The sequence below is a fragment of the Sminthopsis crassicaudata genome, chromosome 4, assembly GCF_048593235.1.
Source record: "Sminthopsis crassicaudata isolate SCR6 chromosome 4, ASM4859323v1, whole genome shotgun sequence".
Classification (NCBI taxonomy): domain Eukaryota; kingdom Metazoa; phylum Chordata; class Mammalia; order Dasyuromorphia; family Dasyuridae; genus Sminthopsis; species Sminthopsis crassicaudata.
In genome coordinates this window covers 451896324-451919375 of record NC_133620.1, presented here as the reverse complement: position 1 = coordinate 451919375, position 23052 = coordinate 451896324, and the positions used below count along the sequence as shown (strand labels likewise).

General features: G+C 44.1%; 1 protein-coding gene across 4 annotated transcripts in view; it reads left to right on the top strand.

Moving 5' to 3' along the window:
- The window catches only part of SEZ6 (seizure related 6 homolog), an 82882-nt gene that overhangs the window by 43691 nt on the left and 16139 nt on the right, over positions 1-23052 (top strand). For all 4 annotated transcript variants that reach the window (XM_074263735.1, XM_074263736.1, XM_074263734.1 and 1 more), the window contains exons 3-4: positions 616-749; positions 12661-12856. In XM_074263735.1, the coding sequence (XP_074119836.1) occupies positions 616-749; positions 12661-12856 (330 nt within the window). The remainder of the gene's footprint in view (positions 1-615; positions 750-12660; positions 12857-23052) is intronic.

Sequence of the window (23052 nt, the reverse complement as noted above, 5' to 3'; positions counted from 1 at the left end):
GGCTCAAATCCTGCCTTAAAACAATTACCATCTATATAATCTGGGATAAATCGTACCCACTGAGCCTTGGTTTCCTCCCCTGTAAAATGAGGGTTTGGGCTAGGTGACTCTTGAGCTAAAAAAGAAAAAAGAAAAGAAAGAAAAAAATTAAAAACAGAATATCAGCTATTCTAGCTGATAGACTGATGATAGATGGTGGCTATCAGGGTGGAGGTGATGATAGTGAATTGCAAGTTTGCTTTCACCTTATGGACAGGGCGGGGGCAGAACAGGGGCAAAACTCCATGATCTTCGCCCACTGCCCTCTTCTCCCTCGAGGCTATCCCCATAGGCAAAGGCCAGGGTGCCCTGGGACCCGTAATGGCCATCAGCAGCAAGCCTGCCAGCTCCACGACAAGAAAGGAGCAAGCTGGCTTTTCCAATCTGCTTCTGCCAAGAAGTGTTGTGGCTGTGATTTTGACAGGTCTCTGTAGAGAAAAGGAATCCTGGGTCCTAATGGCCTTGATTCTACCTGGATTCCACACTTCCTAAGTTTCCTTCCTAAAATGGCCCATGAAATCTCCCAGGATGAGCAGGATAATGATGGGTTTCCTTTTGTTTCCACTTGGGATGTAGCTCCTTGTAGCTGGAATTTCACAGGACCTCAAGGCTCTCTGAACTCTCCAGAAGGACCCAGCTCATCAGAGGACAGCAGCCTGGATTGTTTCTACTATATCACCGTCTATCCTGGCTATGGTATAGAGATTAAGGTGAGTGAGGGTCCCCGGAGCACCCAAAAGGGGAGGGAGTGGGATTTATCAGACCTACTATGGGTCAGCCACTGTTGAAAGCACTTGACATGTATTAATTCATTTGATCCTCACAACAATCTTAAAAGGTGGATGCTTTGATAAGTGTATAAATGTGTGTATACATATATATATACATATATATGTATATATTGGATTTCACATATATTTTAACATGTTTAACATATATTGGATTACTTGATATCTAGGGGAGGGGATGGGGGGAAGGAATTATCCATTATGTTTTGAAAATAAAAAGCTTTAATTTAAAAAAAAAAGGTGGATACTTTTAGAATCCCCATTTGATAATTGAGGAAACTGAGGCAAAGACTTGGGGTCCCAGTGCCAGTAAGACTCTGATGTTGATAATATCGGATTTTAACTCCAATCTTCCCAAGTCCAAAGCAAACTTTCTAGCTACCACAGCATCCAGCTGTTCCACTAAAGAAAACTGGGATCAAGGAATAAGACAAAAGACTGAGAGTCAAGAAGATGGCAATATCAAAGTCAAATATATAGAAACAGGAGCCACTGGGCTACATATTAGTTTGGCTTTAAAATGTGATATTATTGATGATTTGTTGTATTTTTGTTAAACATTTCCTGATTACATTTTAATCTGTTTCTGCCAAGAAGTGTGGTTGTGAACTTGACAGATCTTATGTAGAGAAAAAAAATCCTGGCTTCTAATAGCCCTGATTCTTACCTGGATTCAAATCTTAGATACTTCCCAGCTGTGTGACCTGGGCAAATCTCCTTGCTTTTTGCTGCCTCAGTTTCCTCATCTGTAAAGAGATGAGGTGAAATTCAATGACCTCCAAGGTCCCCTCCAGTTTTGGGGCTAGGAATCTATAACCTCCCTGAGCCTCAATTCTCTGATCTGTAAAACATCAGTAATAAACCCCAAACTCTCCACTTCACCAAGGGAGGTTGTCTGGCAGATGAGTGGATAAAAGGAAAGAACTTCAAAAATAGTAAAGCACTATATGTAGATGCCAAGAGCACCGGGCCCAGAGCCACAGGACTCAGATTGGAGTCTCTCTTTCACAACTCCATGTGCGATTGTGTCATCTTGGGCTAATTACTTCACTAGCAGCACCCCCAATCTCCCTTGCTGAGCTCTCTGGTCCTTCTTGGCCCTATCATTCTATGGGTTTCCTTTAGAGTCCATGCCCCCAGTCAAAAAAATCACAGAATCATGGGCCCTAAGCTGGCAGGGCCCTTCCGGAGCTCATAAGTCCCACCTTCTCATTTAACAAAGGAGGAAAATGAGATTGAAGACCAAGATCGTTCCGGCATACAGACACTAGCATTTGAGCCAAATCCTCCAATCCCTTGCCCTTTCCTCTGGTCCATGTTGCCTCAACCCTGGTCCCGTCTTGTCTTTGCCTGTTTGATGACCAAAGTCAAGCTGTTTAACGTCTAAACCTTGGTTTCCCCTATTGTAAAATGGAAGAAGCTTCCAAATCTACAATCTATAGTCCCATGATCCCTCTCCATTGGGAATAAAGCAGATTTCTATTCATCCATCTCCAAGGAGCTAAGTGCCAACACCCCAAGCCACAGTGTACTGAGAATACGGGTACCCAATGCCAGAGGCAAAGCCAAGATGGCTAAAATATAGCTTGGGAAAAAAGTCAGAGTTAAGATCTTGGTAGGAATTAGGGAGGGGGCAGTCAGGCCTGGCCCCAGGCCTCGGCCATCCTATCTTATCACCCCCTTCCCCACTGAACAAAGGTCATTCCTCTTCTGAACCAAGTCCCGCAATCTTGCTGCGATCGCCTGAGAGGGAAATTAGTAGCAGGGGTTACCCAGACACCCTCTCCCACCATAAGCCATTAGCACTCAGTGCTGCTTAATTAACGTAATTAATGTAAAATCATCACCTAATGAGAGGTGGCACCGGCTGTGTTTCTCTGGGTAGAATAAGCCAGCTGCAGGTATGGGGGAAGGGATGGAGTGCTAGGTCCAACTGGAAGCCCCTTTTCCTTTCTCCTGGACCTATGTTGAGGCATGTTCCTGCCCCATTGGGTCCTGGACAAAAAGAAAAGCAGCAGAACCTATTCCCAAAGCAGGCAGAGATTTTGGACTCCTCTCCTCTCTCCTCTGCTCTCCCTATCTCCTAGGCCATGGGTACAGTGAGTTCCCTTGCAAGTAGCCTAGCCGTCTATACTTGTGTGTGTGTGTGAGTGTGATACACATTTTTTCCATCAGAATTCAAAAGCTGTTACCAAGCAACAACAAAATTAAGAACTGCCACATCCCCCAGACTGGTATTTCTAAAATGCCAGGCAGAAGCCCACTCCCCCACTCTTTCCTTCCTCCCCTTCCCCTTGTTGAGAAGTTAATGGAAAGATAATCAGTTGACTGTACAGATGGGACTATACAGAGGGACCTTCTCATCATGGAAGTTAGCAGTTGAGGATGGGGGATTGAGAAACAAAATGGGACTCAGAATGGGGCCAATGAGTGTCATGGCAGATGGTAACTTCCCGGGTAACCTTGGTTGAGCGAGTCTCTCCAAGCCTTGGTTTCCTTATCTGTAAAATAAGGGGGTTGGTTCAGAAGAAGTATTTTTTAATGTGTAATCTGTGAACTTCTTAAAAAGTATTTTGATAATAATTTCAATAGAATCGGTTTCCTTTGTCATCCAATGTATTTTATATTGTGCATTTAAAACCATGATTTTGAGAAGGAGGCTGTAGTTTTCCCCAAACTGGGATCCAGGGGAGTTCTAAGTCACAAAAAGGTGTAGAATCCCTGGTTTAGATGGTGTCTCTATTTATAAATCCCATAGTCCTTTGGTTGGTCTAATGAAGGAGGGGTGCTTATTACTACAGGAAGCGGGAAGTTGACATTGGGGAGCCCGGTGGTGGATGGGACATAAGCACCAGAAATATGCACTAAAAAATAATGACACTCATTATATTTGCATTCGAGAAAACTGGACTTGGCTGTTCTCCCTTTTCACATGTACCCTTCAGAGGATTGGGAGAGGAAAGGCTTTTTGTGAAATCCCCTCCCTCCCTCCTTTTTTTTTTTTTTTTTTTTTTTTTTTTTTGTTTCTTTGACCCATCAAGACTGCCAGAGATGTCTACCTATATTAAATCTCCTGATAATAGAACACCAGAAGATATAACCTCTCATAAAGAATACGTGATTGGGAGTCTGAAGGAGGGTATTAAATCCCATCTCTGCCACAAACTAGCTACGTGACCTTGGACAAGTCACAATTTCTCAGAGGCAACTAAGACAATAAATTACAAAACAATTTTACAGTGATTTGCACCAGCAAAATGTTCTGGAAGATTCCTATACTAATGAAATCATAGGTCCAGAACAATAATAGAATAATAACAATAAATCATGTTTCTATAACATCAATAAGTCTTATACAAAAGCTGCTTAAGTTGTCATGCCAATCAGCCCCAGGATGAACAAATTTCTCAAGTGTAACAAAGACAGCCATATATATTAAATTGCTTAGCTTCTCATTGAGGGGGGAGGAGACAATTTAGAACTCAAAATTAAAAAGGAAAAAAGATGTTAAGTTTTTTTTACATATAGTTAGAAAAAAAAGAAAATATTTTAAAATCCCAAACTGCGGTGACAGAGGAGCAAACAAGGTATCTCCCCCTTCCAGGGAAGCTGTCATCACAAGACAAGTGACAGGATGGGACACAGAGCTCCAGGGATCTCATTCAGCTGGGTCAGTTAAAGTTCTCCTCCCTCTCTGAACCAGGAAGCACTTCCAAAGTGCTTACCACAATTGAAAAAAAAAAAAAATCCCAGTTAAGCATCTTTCATTTTACAACCAGATTGCAGCCCCAGCTAGTATGCTAGGATCACCCCTAGCCTTCCCTTCATTCTCTGGGACCTCAACCTTCTGGGAGGTAGAGCCAACAACTTCCCCTACTTCCTCTCCTACTTAATTTACTGACTGGTAAGTGGTATGTATAGAATTAGGATAGTGGAGAGAACTGGTCCCTGGTTCAAGTCTGCTTCTGCCACATCCTAACCTTGTGCTCCCAGGGGCACAAGCAGCCCTCAAAGATGACAAATTATAGAGGGGGAAGGCAGCTGCGTTGAGAGAGGGAGTTTCCTGTGCCAATAAAAATCATATGTCTAGTATGAAAAAAAAGAGAGAGACAAGACACAGAAAGAGATAGAGACAGTGAGACAGAGAGACTGAAACAGAGTATTGAGGCAGAAAGAGAGACAGAAAGACAGAGACAAGAAGAGACAGAACAGACACAGAGATAGATACAGAGAGAGACACAGAGACAGAATAGAGAGATACAGAGACAAACAGAGACACAGATAAATCAACAGAGAGAAAGAGAGAGAGAGAGAGAGAGAGAGAGAGAGAGAGAGAGAGAGAGAGAGAGAGAGAGAATGCAAAAAAGGACCTAAAGATTATTTAATCCAACCACTTCATTTTATAGAAGGGGAAATTGTGACTTAAAGATGAAAAATGACCCAAAGTTAAATAGGTAATAAATAAATGAACTAGGATTTGAACCCAGAATCCTTTGTTTTCTGTCTCCTAATATTTGTACTTCCATACATCTCCCTTCTGAACTTTGTCACCTCAAATCTCTCTCAGATCTAGCTAGACCTTTGGAGGCATCTTCCCCCCAGGGACCCTGGGTAACCTTGATGGCACCCCACATCCCTGGATCCCCACCACCTTTTAAAGAACTGGCAACAAAATAATAAGGGAAGAAAGCCATGGGGCCTCCATACAAGGATAGGGCTGAACCCACAGGCTGCCGGAAACTCTTTGGTCATAATTAGCGAGGAAATCAGATTCTCTCCAGACAGGCAGGCATCAGGGTATCATCCTGGCATGTTAGCAAAGCTTCTTTCCTGAAGCAAGAGATGAGAGCCCAGACCCATAAGTTTCTAGTGGGTACTGTGTAGTTGGGTGGGCACCAACCCTCAACACCTTCCCATGCCAGTCCCCACCTCATTTCCCTCACCAAAGGGCAGCCAGTTGACACCCCTTCCTCCATGATCATGATTTCCCCTTTGGAGGCTACAGTTCCATCCACATGCCAGGGCCAGGTGCCCACCCCCTCCTCATGCTTGGCATTCCAAAAACGTGCTCAGTGCCGGCTCCCTTCCTCTACTTGGCTGGGTTCTGAGGCCATCTGGCAGCCTAGATGCAGCTGCCCAGATCTCTCTACCCTCCCACCCTTTTCCCTCTTGGCTATGTTTGCCCCCACATACTGCAGGTGGCACCATTGGCATGCTGTGTTCATGCTTTAGGCTAGATGCCAGCTGGATGCGAAGGACTATCTTAGCCCATCCTATGGAAAAAGGCCTCTCCCTCCAATCAACGGCTCACAACATCATGGGTCTAGAGTGGAATGGGCCTTGGAAGTCATTTAGTCCAGACTTCTCGTTTCACAGATAAGGAAACCAAGGTCCAGGGAAGTGAAGGCCAGCAGAGGTTCACAGTTCAAGGAAAAGATAATGCTTGGAAGGATCTCTTGTATGACCCCCTCATTTTATAGATGGAGAAGCCAAGGCCCAGGGACATGAAACCATTTTCAAGGTCACCAAGGTCAGAAGTGGTATTTGAACAACCCAAATCCTCTCTTCCCTTCCTACGCTATCTTCAAGCCCATTATTGAGGACTTTTGGGGTCCACCATCCAATCGGTTCCAAATCTATCCAGCCCATGTCTCTTGGGTCGAAGGAGAAGCTCCAGCTTGCTGAAATCCAGATTCTCCTTTTCTGAGAGACTAATCCCTGACCAAAAGGAAAATGTGGTTAGTCTGGCATGTCCTTGGTGATTCTGCCATGAAGCAGATCCCCATGGAGCTGAAAGGAGCTGAAAGACTGAAGCAAATCTGGCCATTTTGATGGAATACCCACCCTCCTACTTTTCACACCCCCATCCAAACTCTGACTCCAAATCACCCTCATCAACTTTCCTCAGAGAAAAAGGATCACGGCTCTCGTCTCATCTACTCAGCCATGGAAACTGTTCCAATAGCCCCTTCCCCTTAAAGATAGCAGTGGCCCCAATCTGGCTGAGATGATGGCCTCCTCCCCACCCTACTCCCTAACCACCAGTGGCTTCGATAGCTATAAGGTAATTACATTGGTAATTGGTAATTGCTCAGTTTAGGAAACATGCCAGACTTGAAGTCAGGAAAGTTTCAGGTTCAAACCCTATTTTTACTGTTAATTGTGTGACCAGGAAAAAGCCCTTCAACTCTCTCTGAGCCTCAGCTTCCCCATCTGTATAATGAATAAAATGGGGCCTACTATTATAATAGTAATAATAATAGCTAACATAGCTATTATAGTGTTTTAAGCTTTGCAAAGCGCTATACATGTGTTATCTCACTTGATCTCCACAACCCTGGGAAGGAGGATTTACTATAATTTTTCAAATTTTACAAATGAAGGAAATGAGACTAAGAAAGGATAAGGTCAAGAGGATGGAAAGAGCAAATGATTTGCCCAACTAATACTTGTATAGAAGCAAGAAATGGATATGGGTCTCTTTGACTCTTCGTCGGCCCCCTACTCTTGTACTTCTAGCAATCATTTCCCTCACTGTGTGGCTGGGTAATTTAAATTTCTTGAGGGTAAGTCACCTTATCTCCAGCCCAATACTTTTCCAAGGACACATAAGGTGCTTAATAAATGTTTAATAAATTGAATTTCTCATGAATGAGACAGTATATGAAAAGCACTATTTAATAATGCTAGTACTGATATTATGATTAGCTGGGATCCCAAGCCTGGACCTGAAATATTAAGTTCCTTGAAGACAGGGACTGTATTATTTATGGAGCTCCTTGAGGACAGGGACTGTATTATTTTTTCCTTTGTATCCCCAGCACTTGACCCACTTCCTGGTACATAATAGGTACTTAATAAGTGCTAACTGGTGAGACAACTAGGTGGTGTGGTAGATAGCATGCCAGGTCTAGAGTCAGGAAGAACTGAGTCCAAATCTGGTCTCAAACATTTACTAGCTACATTACATCGGACAAGTCACTTAACCCCACCTCAGTTTCCTCATCTGCAAAATGGGGATAGCATCCCATTTTGTGTTGAGAAGATTAAATGAGATCATTATAAAATGCTTAGCACAATGCCTAGCACATAGTAGGCACTCTCTAAATACTAGCTATTATTATTATTGATGAGTGAAGGGATGGAGGGAGGGATGGATGGAGGGAGGGAGGGAGGGAGGGAGGGAGGGATGGGAGGATGGATGGATGGAAGGACTATTGGAGCAGGCACCCATCAGGAGACACAATCTTGCTTTAACTTGTTCCTGTCTCCTGGCAAGATCCTACTCAGAAGTCTCCCAAGGAAGCCATGGAAATTCTGTTCATCAAGCATTTATTGAGCATCTATTGTGGGACTCCAGGATCACAGACCTGGAAGCCATCCAGCCCATCTCTCTCATTTTTCACATGAGGAAGCAGAAGCCCAAACAGGTTAAGCAATCCACCTGACTTCACACAGGACACAAGTGACACAGAGGAGATTTTAACCTGGATCCTCTGAGTTCCTGGCACTTTCCTGCAGAACAGACCTCCCATCATGTTCCACTGAAGATACAAAGTCAAAATCCCAAACATGTTGACCCTCAGAGACTTTAGATTCTGTCTAGTAACAGATCCAAAGTCAAAAGCCCTGGATTCGAATCTTGGCTTTGCCACTTACTACTTTTATGACTTTGAGTAAGTTGCTTCCCCTATGTCGGCCTCAGTTTCCCTCTCTGTAAAAATGAGAAAGCTGGCTTTAGATAATGTCCAAATTCTCTTCAACTTTCTGAGTCTGTGAGGTGGATGATAATCCCTGTCAGTGTCTGCCTCAGCCTACCACACAAGGACAATGGACTATGTTCACAGGCACTGCCGTAGGTGCTTAATGAATGCTTGATGAAAAGTTCCATGACTGATGGCTTTCTTGGGAGACTTCTCTTTCCTGTGAGCAGAACCGTATCAGGAGACAGAGGCAAGTTAAAGCAGGGTCGTGTCTCCTGATGGGTGCCTGCTCCAATGTCTGTCCATCCATCCATCCATTCTCTCAAGTTCTTAAGGACATAGGAAGGCAATCTTGAGGTTTCCTTTCAAGAGAACCTCAGAATCCTGAGAAGGGCTGGGGAACCAAAAGGTGGATAGTAAAGACCTAGGGAGGCTGGTCCAGACTCCCTGTTGCCATAATGACTCCGGTCTCGCTCCTTGGGGTTGAAAGCCCAACACAATCCTGAGGTGGAGGCAAAGGACGCTCTTGCTTCCTCCTCCCCTCTTCAGTCTCCCCAGCCTCTCTCCCCTCCCTCTCCTCCCAAGAGGGACAGCCACCTCATCAGCGGCTCCTAGATGGCCGAGCCCTGAGCAGAGCTGACATTTCAATCTGTCTCTGGAGCATTTCAGACTGCTGTAAATTGCCTCAAGACTTCATCACAGCCCCATCCTCCACATTCCCTCTTCCCCACCCCCCCCACCCCATCAGGCCCAGCTCTAGGACAAGTGACAGATTTCAAGCCAGCAAAGTGACAGGCACAGACAGGGAGGTAAGCAGAGACTGGGTTGACCAAGGTAGGACTTAACCCTGACCCATAAAAGAAGCACCCAACTGTAGCCCTCTGGTAGACATGAAAGAAAAGGTCTCTGGGTCTGGCCTGGGGCCATCTTGTCTTCTGGAAAACTCTGCTTCAGTTCCCTACCTGCAGCATCCTCCCCACCCAATACTGAGGGCTAATGATAATGGATTAGCACAAGATCAGAACTGGAGATGGAAGAGAATTTCAAAACCATTTAATCCAGCCCTTTCATTTTACAAAGGCTAAGGCCTAGAAAATTGAAATGTTTTATCCAAGGTGACACAGGAAAGAAAGAGTCCATCCCTCTAGCTCCAGATTCAGAATTCTATTCTAAGGCACCATGTTGCCTCCTGATGATAGAGTGCCAACTTGGCAGCTCCTAAGATCCACGTCATCTCCTGAGGGTCTCCAGTTTGGGAAGAAACCAACCAATATTTCTTGAGAAAGAGGTGACTCAGTTTCCCTCAGGAGTCTCAGCCATCCAGGTGTCAGGAGAACCCCTGGGAAGAAAAGACTCCATGGAGTACTCCTGCAGAAAAGAGGAATCAGGACTGAGAAGAAGCAAACTGGAGTTCAGGAGAAAGAATGCTGAAAGCAAAATCAGAGGCCCCACAGTTGGACTATTCGGATCTTGCTGCTTCCTTGCTATGTGACGCTAGGGAAGGGACGACTTCTCTGGGCCTTGGTTCTCGCTGTAAAATAAGGAATCTGGACAAGAGGACTCCCAAATGTCCCTCCAGCTGTGTTTGTATGACCTTCCTATGATGTTAGGAAACTGGAATCTTTTTAACTGAGTCAAAAACAATTTGTATCCCCAGCATCTATCACAGAGCCTGGTACCTCGTAGCTGCTAAAGAAATGCTTGGTAATTGATTGATTTATTGGGTCAGAAGGTCACCCCAGTGACCTCTTATTCCACATGGGCATATGGGGGATCAGGAGCTGAGATTCCTCCAAAGGGAGGAAACACGCCCCACTGTATGTCAGCAACCTGAGGCAAAGCCTGGTTTGCCCCTGACTGGTTATACCTCTGGGGAAAAGACAAGGACACTAGGTAAAAACAGCTGCCAGGGAACATGGGGAGGAGAGCTAAGCAAGCAAGGCAGACTCCCAGGGGGCCAGGGCAGCTGGAAGCTGATTAGATATTCCTTGCTGCTGAAACAGGCACAATGGGGAAAGGGGGTGGGGCACACTAGGTGGCAGAGTCCCAGAGGAAGGACATCCAGGTCGTTGCTCCCAGGGAGCTGCAGTTAACTGAGAGGTATCGAATAAGGAACTTCTGGGTGAGAGGAAATACCCTGAGCCCCAAATAGGCTGGAGTCTTGGGACAGAGAAGAGGGAAGCTTTCCCACACTTTCTTCAAAGTGTGTCCCTCCCCACTCCCCTTCAGCCAGACAGTCAACAAGCATTTATTAGGCACCTACTGTGTGTGTCAGGAGCTGTGTTAAGCATTAGTGATACCAAGAAAGACAAAAACTTGCCTCTTCCCTTGAGGAGGGCATGATCTAATGAGGGGACAAGGTACAAATGACTGGGACCTACAAGATAAAGGAGAAAAAGTTCTATAGTGTAATAGAAAAATACCAAACGTAGAATCATAAGAATCAGATTGAAATGCTGCTAAGAAATGGATGCAGATGGAACCTATCCTGGGTTCCAGTAAGGAACCATATATCATCTCCTCTTTCCCCCCTCCCCCTCCTCAATAAACCAACACGAATTTATTAAGCACCTACTATGTATCATGCATCGTGCTTGGAACCGGGAATCCAAAGAATGAAACAGTCCTTGCCCTTGAGGACACAACATGCCCATATATAGGGTTATGCAAAATAGGTACAAAAATAGATTCAGGGTAATTTGTGGGGAAGGCACCAGCAGCTGGGAAAGAATCAGAGAAGACTTCAGGCATAAAGTGGAAATTGAGCTGGGCCTTGAAGGAAACAATTCTATGAGATGAAGGCAAAGACTGAAGGAGTGAGGAACAGCCAGGTGAAAGGAAGTAAAAGAAAGGGATCCGTGAAGTTAACGCATGATTGTATTGATTTTGTTTTAGCAGTCAGACTACATAAGACTATGCTCCTGGGTCTAAGATTTCTTCTCATCCGTTTCCCCAAGGATAATGGCCATCCTTCTTTGAAATGCTCCAAGAGCTATTTCCCTTAGGCTCCAGGACTTTCTTCACCTTTCACAACTTTCTCAACGTCCTCAGAAGACAGAACTTCCCCATCTGTAGAATGGGTAGAGGAGGGTCAGGTTTGGGGGTGAAGAAAGGGCTTAGGGGAGGGACTAAAGCAGGGGTCCTTAGTGTGTGTGTGTGTGTGTGTGTGTGTGTGTGTGTGTGTGTGTGTGTGTGTGTGATAGACCCTGGCAATCTGCTGAAGCCTCTGAACCCCATCTCCAAAGATTTTTAAATTATGTGAAGGAGAAAAGAACGTAAGACTCAAAGAAGTTGATCCATGTTTCTGCTACACTAAAAGCATATGGTTCCAGAAGAAAATCAGCTTTCCCTTTTCTTTTCCTTAGCTTTCCCCACCCCAAGCTCTTGCTGATTTAGGATCTGTTCTCCTTGGCACTCTGATTGGGAATTTACAAAAAGGGGGTGAGAGTTTATACCGGGACTAGGAAAACTGACTGTGTAAAAAGTGACAAAGGCAGGAGATGAAGCGATAAGTTGGTCCATTCCATTGGAGCAAAGAGAGTCTGAAGAGAATGAAGATGGAGATGAAATAAGACTGGGAAGTTGGTATGGGAAGTTGGTATGGGAAGGTGCGCTAAGGCAGGTCAGCACCTTCCCAAAAGCAATTGACTGGACCACTGAGAGCTTGGACTGTCAAGAGTCCATTGCAGAGTCCAAGGTAGGACTGGAACCTTAGATTTGGCTTCTAAGTTAACTATGTATTCACTTTCCAGCCTTGGTCATGCTCACCATAAACAAGTCATGTTTACTAGTGTAGAACATCTAGTGCTGGAAGGGGCCTTGGTGGCCAATCCCATCCTTTAACCTGTCCAAGATCGCCCAGAGTTACTTAAGTGGTAGAGATCTGAGAGGAGAGAACAGGAAAACAGGAGAGGAGAAGAGACACAAGTAGAGGAGATAAGACGAGAGGAGACTAAAGGAGAGCAGAGGAGAGGGAGATAGCAGAGAAGAGAGGGAAGTAGGGAAGGAAGGGGAGAAGAATAAAGAACGCCACCTGAAGCATCAGGAGAGAATAGGGAAACTTCAGGTCCTGCCACTTGCCTGGAAGGGTTGGGCAAAGGGGCTTGACTGGCTTTACTCTGTGCCCACAGGTCCAGAACATAAGCCTGCTGGAGGGTGAGACGGTGACGGTTGAAGGTATGGGAGGCCCTGAGCCATTGCCCCTGGCCAACCAATCCTTCCTGCTCCCAGGCCAGGTCATTCGCAGCCCCACCAACCAGGTGGCCATGAGGTTCCAGAGCCTCCTGCCACCCTCAGGACCAGGGAACTTCCACTTCCGATACCAAGGTAGGACCCTAGGAGGGGGGTGCCTGGCCCGGTGGCACACAGTCATGTGCCTACAAGCAGATTTCTCCACTCCCATCACATCCTGGGGAGAAAAAGTGGAGACAGTTATTTGCAAACAGAGATGGGCTTGCCGGCTGAGTTGCCATCTGGCTGGGGGGAGATGGTGACAGTGCCGTCTGGCACCCCCAGCATCTTCCCTCTGTCTGCCCTGGTGAACATTATTTTTCTGGAGGACAGACCCTTCCTGGGGTTAGATGGTCCTCTGAGAGTGTCCACTTGGGACTTCTAGGCCCCAGTCTCTACTAAGGACCACTGCAGACAGTGGTGAGTCCTTCCTTGCCTTCAGTTGTAATTCTGTGAGCCCTTGGTATTCTTGGACTCTCATTATATCACCCCCCTAAGTCTGCCCCCCTTTCCAGAGGACCCTATTTAGCCATGGAAACAGTAGGTTAACCAACACCCACCGATGTCAGAGTACGAAGAGTCCAGCCTATCGCCTGTGAGGAGACAGGAGAGAATGCCTCCGAGGGGGTCCCTTGACTTGAGCCTCCCCCATCTCAGATAGGCCAGCTCTGCCTGTAATCACCTGGCACCCATTCAGGGAGCAACGGGCCCCCTCCTTCACCCCTCTGAGCCAGCTGCATCAGGGTTAAATGATCAGGGGAGCTTTGAGGCACACTAATGGGGAGATAATTGGTGTGAGCAATTACCGGATCATTTAACATCATTAACGGCCACCTCCACAACCCGGGGCTGTGCCACAGCAGAGGGGGGCATCGCGAGGCACTCGCTGCCAGGGCCACTTCCCCTGGGCTGAGACCAAGGAGCATAAAATCTGATCCCAGAGAGCCAGGCCCTCAGAGCCACCAGTTTGGGGAAATTAGGGGGTAGCTTCACCCCCTTTCTTTTCCCAGGATAGAACAACATTGCCAACTCACACAGGGCAATGAGAGCCCTTCGGGAGGGCCCATGCAGAAGGGGATACATGGGAGACCAGTGTTACCTGGGAAGGAAAAGGTGGGGGTGCCGAGGAATGGGGTCTGCATAGGGGAAAGAGCAGGGGGCTCTTCAGAGCTCTCTGTACGTGGAGGCTGCCTGGCTCCTGCCTCCTTAATGGCACATCAATTCTCCACCAGCTGCGGGTATAATTTCACGCAGCTCTGACCTTCATTGTCCCTGCAAATTCCTTTGCACAAAACATGGAACTTTCCCTCTGTTTGCCCAGACAAAGGCAGCTGAATAGAACCCAGGGCTGCAAAGCCTTTGGGGGAGCGGGGAAGGCAACACTCTGGGCTGGGGGGGTAGGGCTGCGCACGTGGGTGATGCCAGGGGTGGACGAAGCTTCCACATGTCTCCTTTCTCTCCTCTTTCAAGCCCATCCCTCCAATAGCCCAAGTTGTGTTGTGTGGAGCATTTTTTTTTGTCAATGATCAGCTCTTTCTGTAATGAGTGTAATTCCCCTAATTACAGACTGTAATTAGCCCTGATCCTGGAGATGGGAACAGGAGGAGCCTGAGGCCCACGCACTGTGTGGCTGCTGATGCCAGGCTGCCTAAAGCCTGGGTGCCAAACTAAGGAGAGTGAATGGGACGGGCAGAAAATGAAGCCCCCCCCAATATCCCCAACAGGAAGACTCAGCTTCTCCTCCAAGTGGACTTGAGAGAAAGCCATGTTCTTGAAAGCCCCTGCCCTAGGCACAAATGCCCGTTTGCCCGGGCAGCCTAGAAAAGAGGGGCAGGATACTATATCGGTCCCCAGGTTCTGACCCTGTGCATTTCTTGGGGCCTGGGTCACCCAGCTCGCTGCCTCTACCTGATTTCGGGACTGCTATAATCTCCAAGGATTCCGTGCCAGTCCCTCCGCCTCAGCTACCAGCGGGCGAGGGGAAGGAAGAGGCTACTTCTGGAGCCCTCCTCCCCCTTCACCCCATACCTGGTCCAGGACTCAGCCTCAGAGATATAAATGGGAAAATAACAACAGACTGTGGTGAAGTATTCCCTGGTGAGCTGCTACCATGGCAACAGGAGGCAAATTAACACGGGAATGGCACTTTACCCACCATGGGTACAGGGGAATTTGTTTGGCCCAAATGACAGAGTCTGGCCTCCTGCTCCTCAATTCCCATCCATCTCCACCTATCCAAGGAGCCCTAGTGACTGAGAAGGGCAGGGAAGATGGCAAATATGTCCCCGAGTCAGGCCCCCCAGATGCCCATCTCTGCCCCAATTTTGCCCCTTCCTTGTCCCACTCACCTCCCAGAAAAGAAAAGAAAAGCCAGACTTCCCCATACAGTCCTTATATAAGTTCAATTTGTTAAACTTAGGATAGTTAGGTGGTGCAGTGGGCAGAGACCCAGGCCTGAGTCAGGAAGAACTAAGTCCAAATCCAGCCTCAAACACTTGCTAACTATATGACTCTGGGCTAGTCATTTAACCCTGTTTACCTCAGTTTCCTCATTCATCAAATGAGCTAGAAAGTAAATGACAAAGCATTCTAGTATCTTTGCCAAGAAAACCCCAAATGGGAGTCACAAAAAGTCAGAAACAACTTAAAAATAACAAAACTGGATTGGTAAGGACTACAAAAGGGAGAAAAGCATCGGGGGGAAAGCTATAGAATCTGACTTTCTCTTCAATGTTCTAACGAGAGTCTGTGACCACCCCTAAATGAGTGGTGGTCAGGTTATAGGAGACACTAACTGGGATAACTCCGATCTCCTAGAGATAAGAGCTCTAGAGCTAGAGAGGGCCTCAGAAGTCATATCATCCAAACACTTCATTGTAAATAGGCCCAGAGAGAAACATGATTTGCCCCAATCCTACAGATACAAAATGGTGGTAGTATTCAAATCCAAGTTCCCTGAATGCAGATTCTGTAGACTTTCCACTATCCCCACCATTCAAGGCACAAAATGAGAGAGAAACCCAATACTTGAGTCTGGTTCTCAATTCTCCATGTAGCCCTAGGAAAAGCTCTCTTGTCTATATTCTCCCCACTGGGCTCTAGAGGAATGGGCCCTTATTGACACTACACGGCTGAGGCATGCCTACTGGGAGGAGATTGAAAGATGGCAGCCACACTCCCAAGGCTGGGCACACTCAAGGCAGAACCACGTGGAAAAGACAGAGATAAAGATCCAAATGTCCTGTTGCCTCCTCCAGAATGTCCTAGGGAAAGTCGGATGGTACAGAGAGAAAGACTATTGTAACTAATACAATAGACTAAATCTATCATGGGACCCAAGAGAAAACTTGTAAAGATTATGAACTCCTGGGCCCCCTTTAAGGCTAAGGCACACGTGCCTCTGTCCCTTTAGACCTGAGCAGAAGCTCCAAAGTCAAATGAATAATAATAAAGGAACACTCTAATAATTATTAATAGGATAACAGTAATCTCACCAGTATTACAGAGGTAACTATGGAGTAATATGATAAAGTACTTACTCAGTTCTTTCTGTAGCCCATTTTTTGCACCCCCAACACTTAGCATATAGTGCCTAGCACATATTAAGCACTTAGTAAATGCTTTATCTATATATTGCCCAGTTTCTGATGGATGCCCCAAATCTTTCAGCCTCAGAGATGGGGATGGGCAGTAATTGTTCTCTCCATTGTATAGATGGAAACTGTTTCAGTCATGACTCTTCATGACCCCATTTGGGGTTTTCTTGGCAAAGATACTGGAGTGGTTTGCCAACTCCTTTGCCAGTTCATTTGACAGATCAGGAAACTGAGGCAGACAGGTTTAAATGTGTGAGATATCTAATAAGTGTCTGAGGTTCCATTTGAACTCAGGAATTCCTGACTCCAGGCCCAGCACTGTGTGCATTATGGCACCATCTAGCTGTGATTCTAAATTTAACGATTCACTAAAACCACAAGATCTTTGTCCATTATCTAATCCCATTTCTCCCATCACGTACTAATGAAGGTGACTTTTTTGCACCCAAATTCAAGGCTTTACATTTGTCCCCTCATTAAATTTCATCTCATTAAATTGAGTCCAACATTCTAAGCTGTTGAGATATTTGGGGGTTCTGATTGCAGCTGCACCCCTAGCTTTGGATATATGTAACTTTGAGAAATATACTATTTGGACCTTAATTCAAGTCATCAATTTAAAACGCTGAGCAACATAGACCAGTTCTCAGGGTGCTCCACTAGAGACCTCTTTTGAAGCTGACATCAGACACAAAGTTCTTTGGACCTGGCTGTTCAAATGATTCTAAATTCTTCTAACTGAAGGAGAAAGGAAGGAAACAAACCTATATTAGATGCCTACTATGTGCCAGGTATTGTGTTAAACATTTTACATATATGGTCTTATTTGATCTTCACAATAACCCTGGGAGACGTGCTATTAAAATGCCCATGTCACAGCTGAGTAAACTGAAGCAGGCAGAAGTTAAGGGACTTGCCTAACTTCACCTAGCTAGTAAGTGTGAGATTATTTGAATTCAGATCTCTCTGATTCTAGTCCACTGTTCTAACCACTCTACCACCAACGTTTCTGCCTAATTATGTTGCTTAGCCCACGCTTCTCTATCGCATCCATAAAAATAGCATAAGAGAATTTTTTAAAAAATCAAATTCATCACTAAAATTTAGTTAAAACATATCTACAGAATTCCCTCAATCTGCTAATCTAGTAACACTGTCAAGAAAGGAAATGAAACTGGCATGACTTATGCTCACAAAGGAAGCCATGCTAGTTCTTCATGATGGCCCTTTTCTAGATTTTCATTAACTGTTCCTTTAATAATAAGACCTCGAATTTAACCAGAAATTGCCCACCAATCAATTAACATTTGTTAAGTGCCTACTTGGATGGCTAGGTGGTAGAGTGCTCTGATTAGCGTCAGGAACCCTCATTTTCCTGAGTCCAAATCTGATGGCAGACATTTATTAGCTATGTGATCTTAGACAAGTCATGTAACCCTGTTTGCTTTAATTTCCTTTTCTGTCAAATGAGCTGGAGATGGAAATGACAAATCACTCCAGTATCTTTGCCAAGAAATCCCAAATGGGATCACCAAGACTCAGACGCCACTGAGCAAATGCCTACCATGAACTAGGTACTTGAGTTGAAGTCAAATTCACTTGACCATAATTTGAATGAAAGAATCTTCTATTTTTAGAAGATTGGATGGTATTTTCCCTTTTCTAAGTCTTCAATATCTTTCCCACTCTCCATAATTTTTCAAAATCACTGATAAAGGCTTAGCAGTCACATTCCCCCAACACTTTCAATACCCAGGGGTGTAGTTCATCTTGTCCTGAAGTCTTGGAACAGTGCAAGGTACAGCTAGGTGGCTGAGGCAATTGGGGTTAAGTGACTTGCCCAGGGTCACACAGCCAGGAAGTGTTACGTGTCTGAGACCAGATTTGAACTCAGGTCCTCCTGACTTCAGGGCTGGTGCTCTATTCACTACACCAACTCGCTGCCCCCTTTTACATGATTTTTTATTTGTCCTCCATTACTTCCCTTTGCCTCTATCATCTGTACTTACCTTGCAAAAATGCAATATTGTGAGTGGGTTTTTGTTTTTTTTTTTTGCATCTACCCTGGTCTCTTTAAACTATTATCCAAATTGAAATTGCTTCTTTTTTGTCTTCAGAATTCCCTTTTAAGAATTTCCCATCCCTTCTGGTTGACTGTTCAGAGATTTTCAGTCATTTCCAACTCTTCATGAATGTGAGGTTTTCCTCACAAAGATACTGGAGTGACTTGCCATTTCCTTCTCCAGAACACTTATCCACAGTGCTATGTCACTGACTCTAAGTTGACTGCCGCTATAAAAATGGAGTCATGGGACCTTCTCTTTTATCTGAACATTCTGAAGTCCAAACTCCCAAAATCTAGAGGATATGTCTGTCAGCTGCTTCTTCCCTATCACAAATTCTAAGATGAAGTGGTGACTTCCCCCAACAATCAGCTTCACTTAATTGATGAGTATCAGGTTAAAAAAAAAAAAAGTAGTTTCCTTTATTAATTCTTTCATCTTTTTGTAGATGAAATTATCATTAAGGCAAATCTTAAAATTATTAACTGTTCTCTTAGACAGAAAGCTCTAATAGATGTCTAAACAATTGACAATTAACAACTTACTATGTCTCCTTACTAGATTATATTCTCTGTCTTGCTTTTGTATGTGTAGTCCTGGTGCTTATTCAATCAGTAAAGTAACATTTATCAAGCACTTACTACATGCCAGGCACTGTGCTAAGCACTGGGGTTATAAAGAAAGTCAAAAGACATCCTGTGTTTTTAAAGAATTCACAGTCTAATAGGGAGTCAGCGGGCAAACAATTACATATAAAGAAGATCAATACAGGAGAAATTGGATGCAATCAGTTGAGAAGCATCAGGAAAGGTTTCTCAAAGAAGTTGGGGTTTTAGCTAAGATCAAGAATCCAGGAGGCAGAGAGGAAGAGGGGCAGCATTCCAGACATAGGAGAGAGCCAATGAAAATGCCCCAGATCGGGAGATGAAGCGTCATACTGAGGAACAGCAAGGAAGCTAGTGGTAGAGTGTAAAATGCAAGCCACCTGGAAGGTAGAAAGGGGCCAAGCAGATTTTATATTTGGCCCTTGAAGTGACAGAGAACTACTGGAATTAATTGAATGGTGGAGGTTGGGGAAAGCTAATATGGTGAGATTTTAGAAATATCGATTTGACAGCTGATAAACTGGAGAGGCAGAAAGACCAAAGCTTATTGTAATAGTCCAGGAGTGAAGTGATGAGCACCTGCCCCAGGACAGTCGATGCCTCCTCAGTATCAGAGGAGAGAAAGGGACATATTTGAAAGATATTGAGCAGGCAATATGACAGGATTTGGCAGCTGATTGGATATGAGGGGTAAGAGAGAATGAAGAATGTAGGATGACAGGTAAGTTTTGAGCTTGGGCAACTGGGAGGATTGGAGGAGTCCTCCACTGTCATAGGAAAATTAGAAAGAGAGGATGGTTTGAGGGCAAAGATAAGCTCTGTTTTGGACATGTTGGGTTTAAGATGTCTACAGGACATCCAATTCAATATATCCAATAGCCAGTTCGAGACAAAAAGCTGGAGAGCAAGAGACATTAGGGTAGGGCAAATAAATCTGAGAATTATTAGCATAAAGGCAGGTAAATTGTGAAAAAGGGAGCAGAGAATAGGTACAGGATGGAAGCTTATGGGACATCTGTGGTTAACAAGAGTAACCTGGATAAAAGTCCAGCAAAGGGGACTGAGGAGTGATCAGATAAGGAGGAGGAGAGCCAGGAGAGAGAAACAGAGACAGAGAGGAGGAAGTCAGAGATAAAGACAGACAGAAAGACAGACAGACAAAAGGTATCCTGAAAACCTAGAAAGATGAAAGAATCAAGAAGTGATCAATAATGCCAAAGGCCACAGAGAGGTCAAGAAGGATGAGAACTGAAAAAGGTCACTGTATTTGTTGATTAAGAGATCATTAGTATGGAAGAGAGTTTCCACTGAATGGTTCGATCAGAAATCGGACTCACAGAAGAGAGTGAGAAGAAAGGAAGATCATTATTAGTTGGCACAATGCCTGGCACATCATGAACACTTAATAAATGCTTATCATTCATTCATGGGATAGTAATAGGCAGCATTTATGTAGTGCTTTAAAGTTTTCAAAGCTTTTTATAAATATTTCATTTGATGCTCATAATAACCCTGGGAAATAGGTATTATGATCCCCTTTGAGGAAATTGAGGCAGCCAGGAATTAAGCCACTTGCCCAGGGTCACACAGCTGGCATCTGAGGCACAGATGGATCTAAAATCTTCAGGAACCAACCTCCAAGGCCATTTAGTTCAATCCCCTCCTTTTACTGATGAAGAAACTGAGCTTAATTTGTTTGCCCAAGTACTAAGTATCAGAGGCAAGATTTGTACCTAGGTCCTCTGACAGTGTCCACCATGCTCACTCCTATCACACTTCCAAAACAGACTTGTGACTTTTAAACCAAATCCTTCATCTGCTACTTCTTTTCTGCCTCAGTGGTCTGATGACGTGCTACCCATTGATGTGTTCCACCATGCTTCCCCTCCCACTTTGGTTTCCTCATATGAATGTATCTTCCTAATACAGACAAAAATCTCAATGCAGTTAAAAACTTTAATATGAGCTATGGAAGCTCACATAATGCTTTAATAGCTTAAAACTACATTAAGACTGTTGGGATTCTCAGTATAGAATGCAACCTCACGTTTTTCCTCTCCTGAATTATGTTTGTTTTCAAATAAAGCTTTCCAGAGCCATACTCAAGTCTCGGTGATAGAAAATGACTTTTATGGAAATGGTTTGCATCTTCACATGTGCCTTCTCCATACAGGGAGGGTTGGTGGGAAAGGAGGAAGGGAGAGAATTTGGAACTCAAAATTTTAAAAACAAATATTAAAAATTACTTTATATGTAACTGGGGGAAAATAAAATATTAATAAGAAAAATTTTAAGACTCAGTGATCGCTCCTATCTTGAATTTGCTCTCTTTCATTAGGACCATTAATTTATTTTATTTTGTTACCCACACTTTTCACATGTAAACGTGTAAATGTAAACCTCAGGAGATTTCTGGAAGCTTTCCCCTCAACAACTCCACTCCTAGGGACTGGCTCTCTCTTACTTCCTTTCCATCCAGGGACATTAATTGAGAATGTAATCCATACAGAAGTAGCAAAGGAATAAAAATCCTGTTGGTTCACTTCCTGTAAAGAGATCTTGAAATCTCCAGCAATGAACCTCTGGTCTAGAGCTCTCTTATAGAACACTCTCTGGAGCCAGATAGTTCTTCAGTTTCTGCCTCGTTAGGAAATGCTGCATCTCAATCCATCTTTTCTGAATATGGCCCAGGTCCTTTGCCTCCAACCCCTTCCCTTTCATCCTGGCTCCAAAGTCAGCCCAGTCCCAGGACTGGTGGGACCTTCCTGTTCTGTAGGATTTGCTGCCACCATCTGGTCACAATTAGCATGACAGTTCATTGCAAAGCAAATTATCCCAGACCTCGGTTCCCAAGACAGGCAGGGTGCTGAAAAGATTAGGAGGCTAGCTGCAATCTTAAAGATCTAATCTATTCTACAGATGAGAAATGAGGAGTCTTGGCCAAGCTGTTAAGGGGCAGACTTGGAACTCCTGCCCTTCCTAGGGCTCTTTTCACTGACCCATGCAGTCTCTCTCTAATAAACTCTTGTTTGTTCATCATTGCTTCCATTTCTAGCCTTAGGAAGGACTGGGCTTCTCCTCTTGAGTTATCATAAATGCAAAGATGGTCACTCTGTTTCAAAATAAAATAAATATTTCATTGATACTTTTTGAAAACATTGTTATTTCCCATAATCCTCTTCCTATCCCACTCCTCAGTAGACTCCTCCCTTGTAACAAAGTAATTAAACATAACAAACTTTGATCTTGTCTGACAATGTAGGTCTCACCTTGCAACAACAGTCTCCAGCTCTCTGCCTAGAAAAGGAAATTCATTCTGTTTTAATATATTTATTTCATAAAATACTTCCCAACTACCTAAAACAATTTTAACATCTTTTTTTTTTAAATTTTTGAGTTCCAAATTCTTTCCCTCTAGCCCAGTGTTTCCCACTCCCTGATAAAGCAAATAATATGTTGATTGTAAGTCATGCAAAGTATATTTCCATATTAGCCATGTTCCATCCTGTATTAATTGAAAAAATTGAAATTAGTCAACAATTGGTTGACTTCAAATCTGCCCATCTTTTTATTAGGCAAAACAGATGATCTTCATCATTTTATTATTTGTAAACAAATTTTGTTTCCAATGATATAACTACAGTCTTTCTCTTGAAGGTTTCTTTAAGTAAGATACTTTGTTGTTTAGAATATTTTAGATCAGTGTTTTTTTAAACTTGAATGTTTACCCATGCATAATATTCATAGCAGAAAATAAATTGGTAAAGTACCTAAAAACAGAAATTCACAATATTCATCCATTTATAAATCTCATAACTGAGTAGGTTCTCTAAGGGAATTTCTGAATGTATAACTTTAATTTCCCATGCTAGATAATCAATTTTCTCCCTTGCTTTGTTTCCACAGTTAATAATTATAAAAATGAAGCCTTCTATTTCCTCTGGTGGGTTTTTTTTTAATCTTTCCAAGCATTATCTCATTTTATTCTTCTAACAGCCCCCTATGAGATGGAGAGGGAAAGTTATATT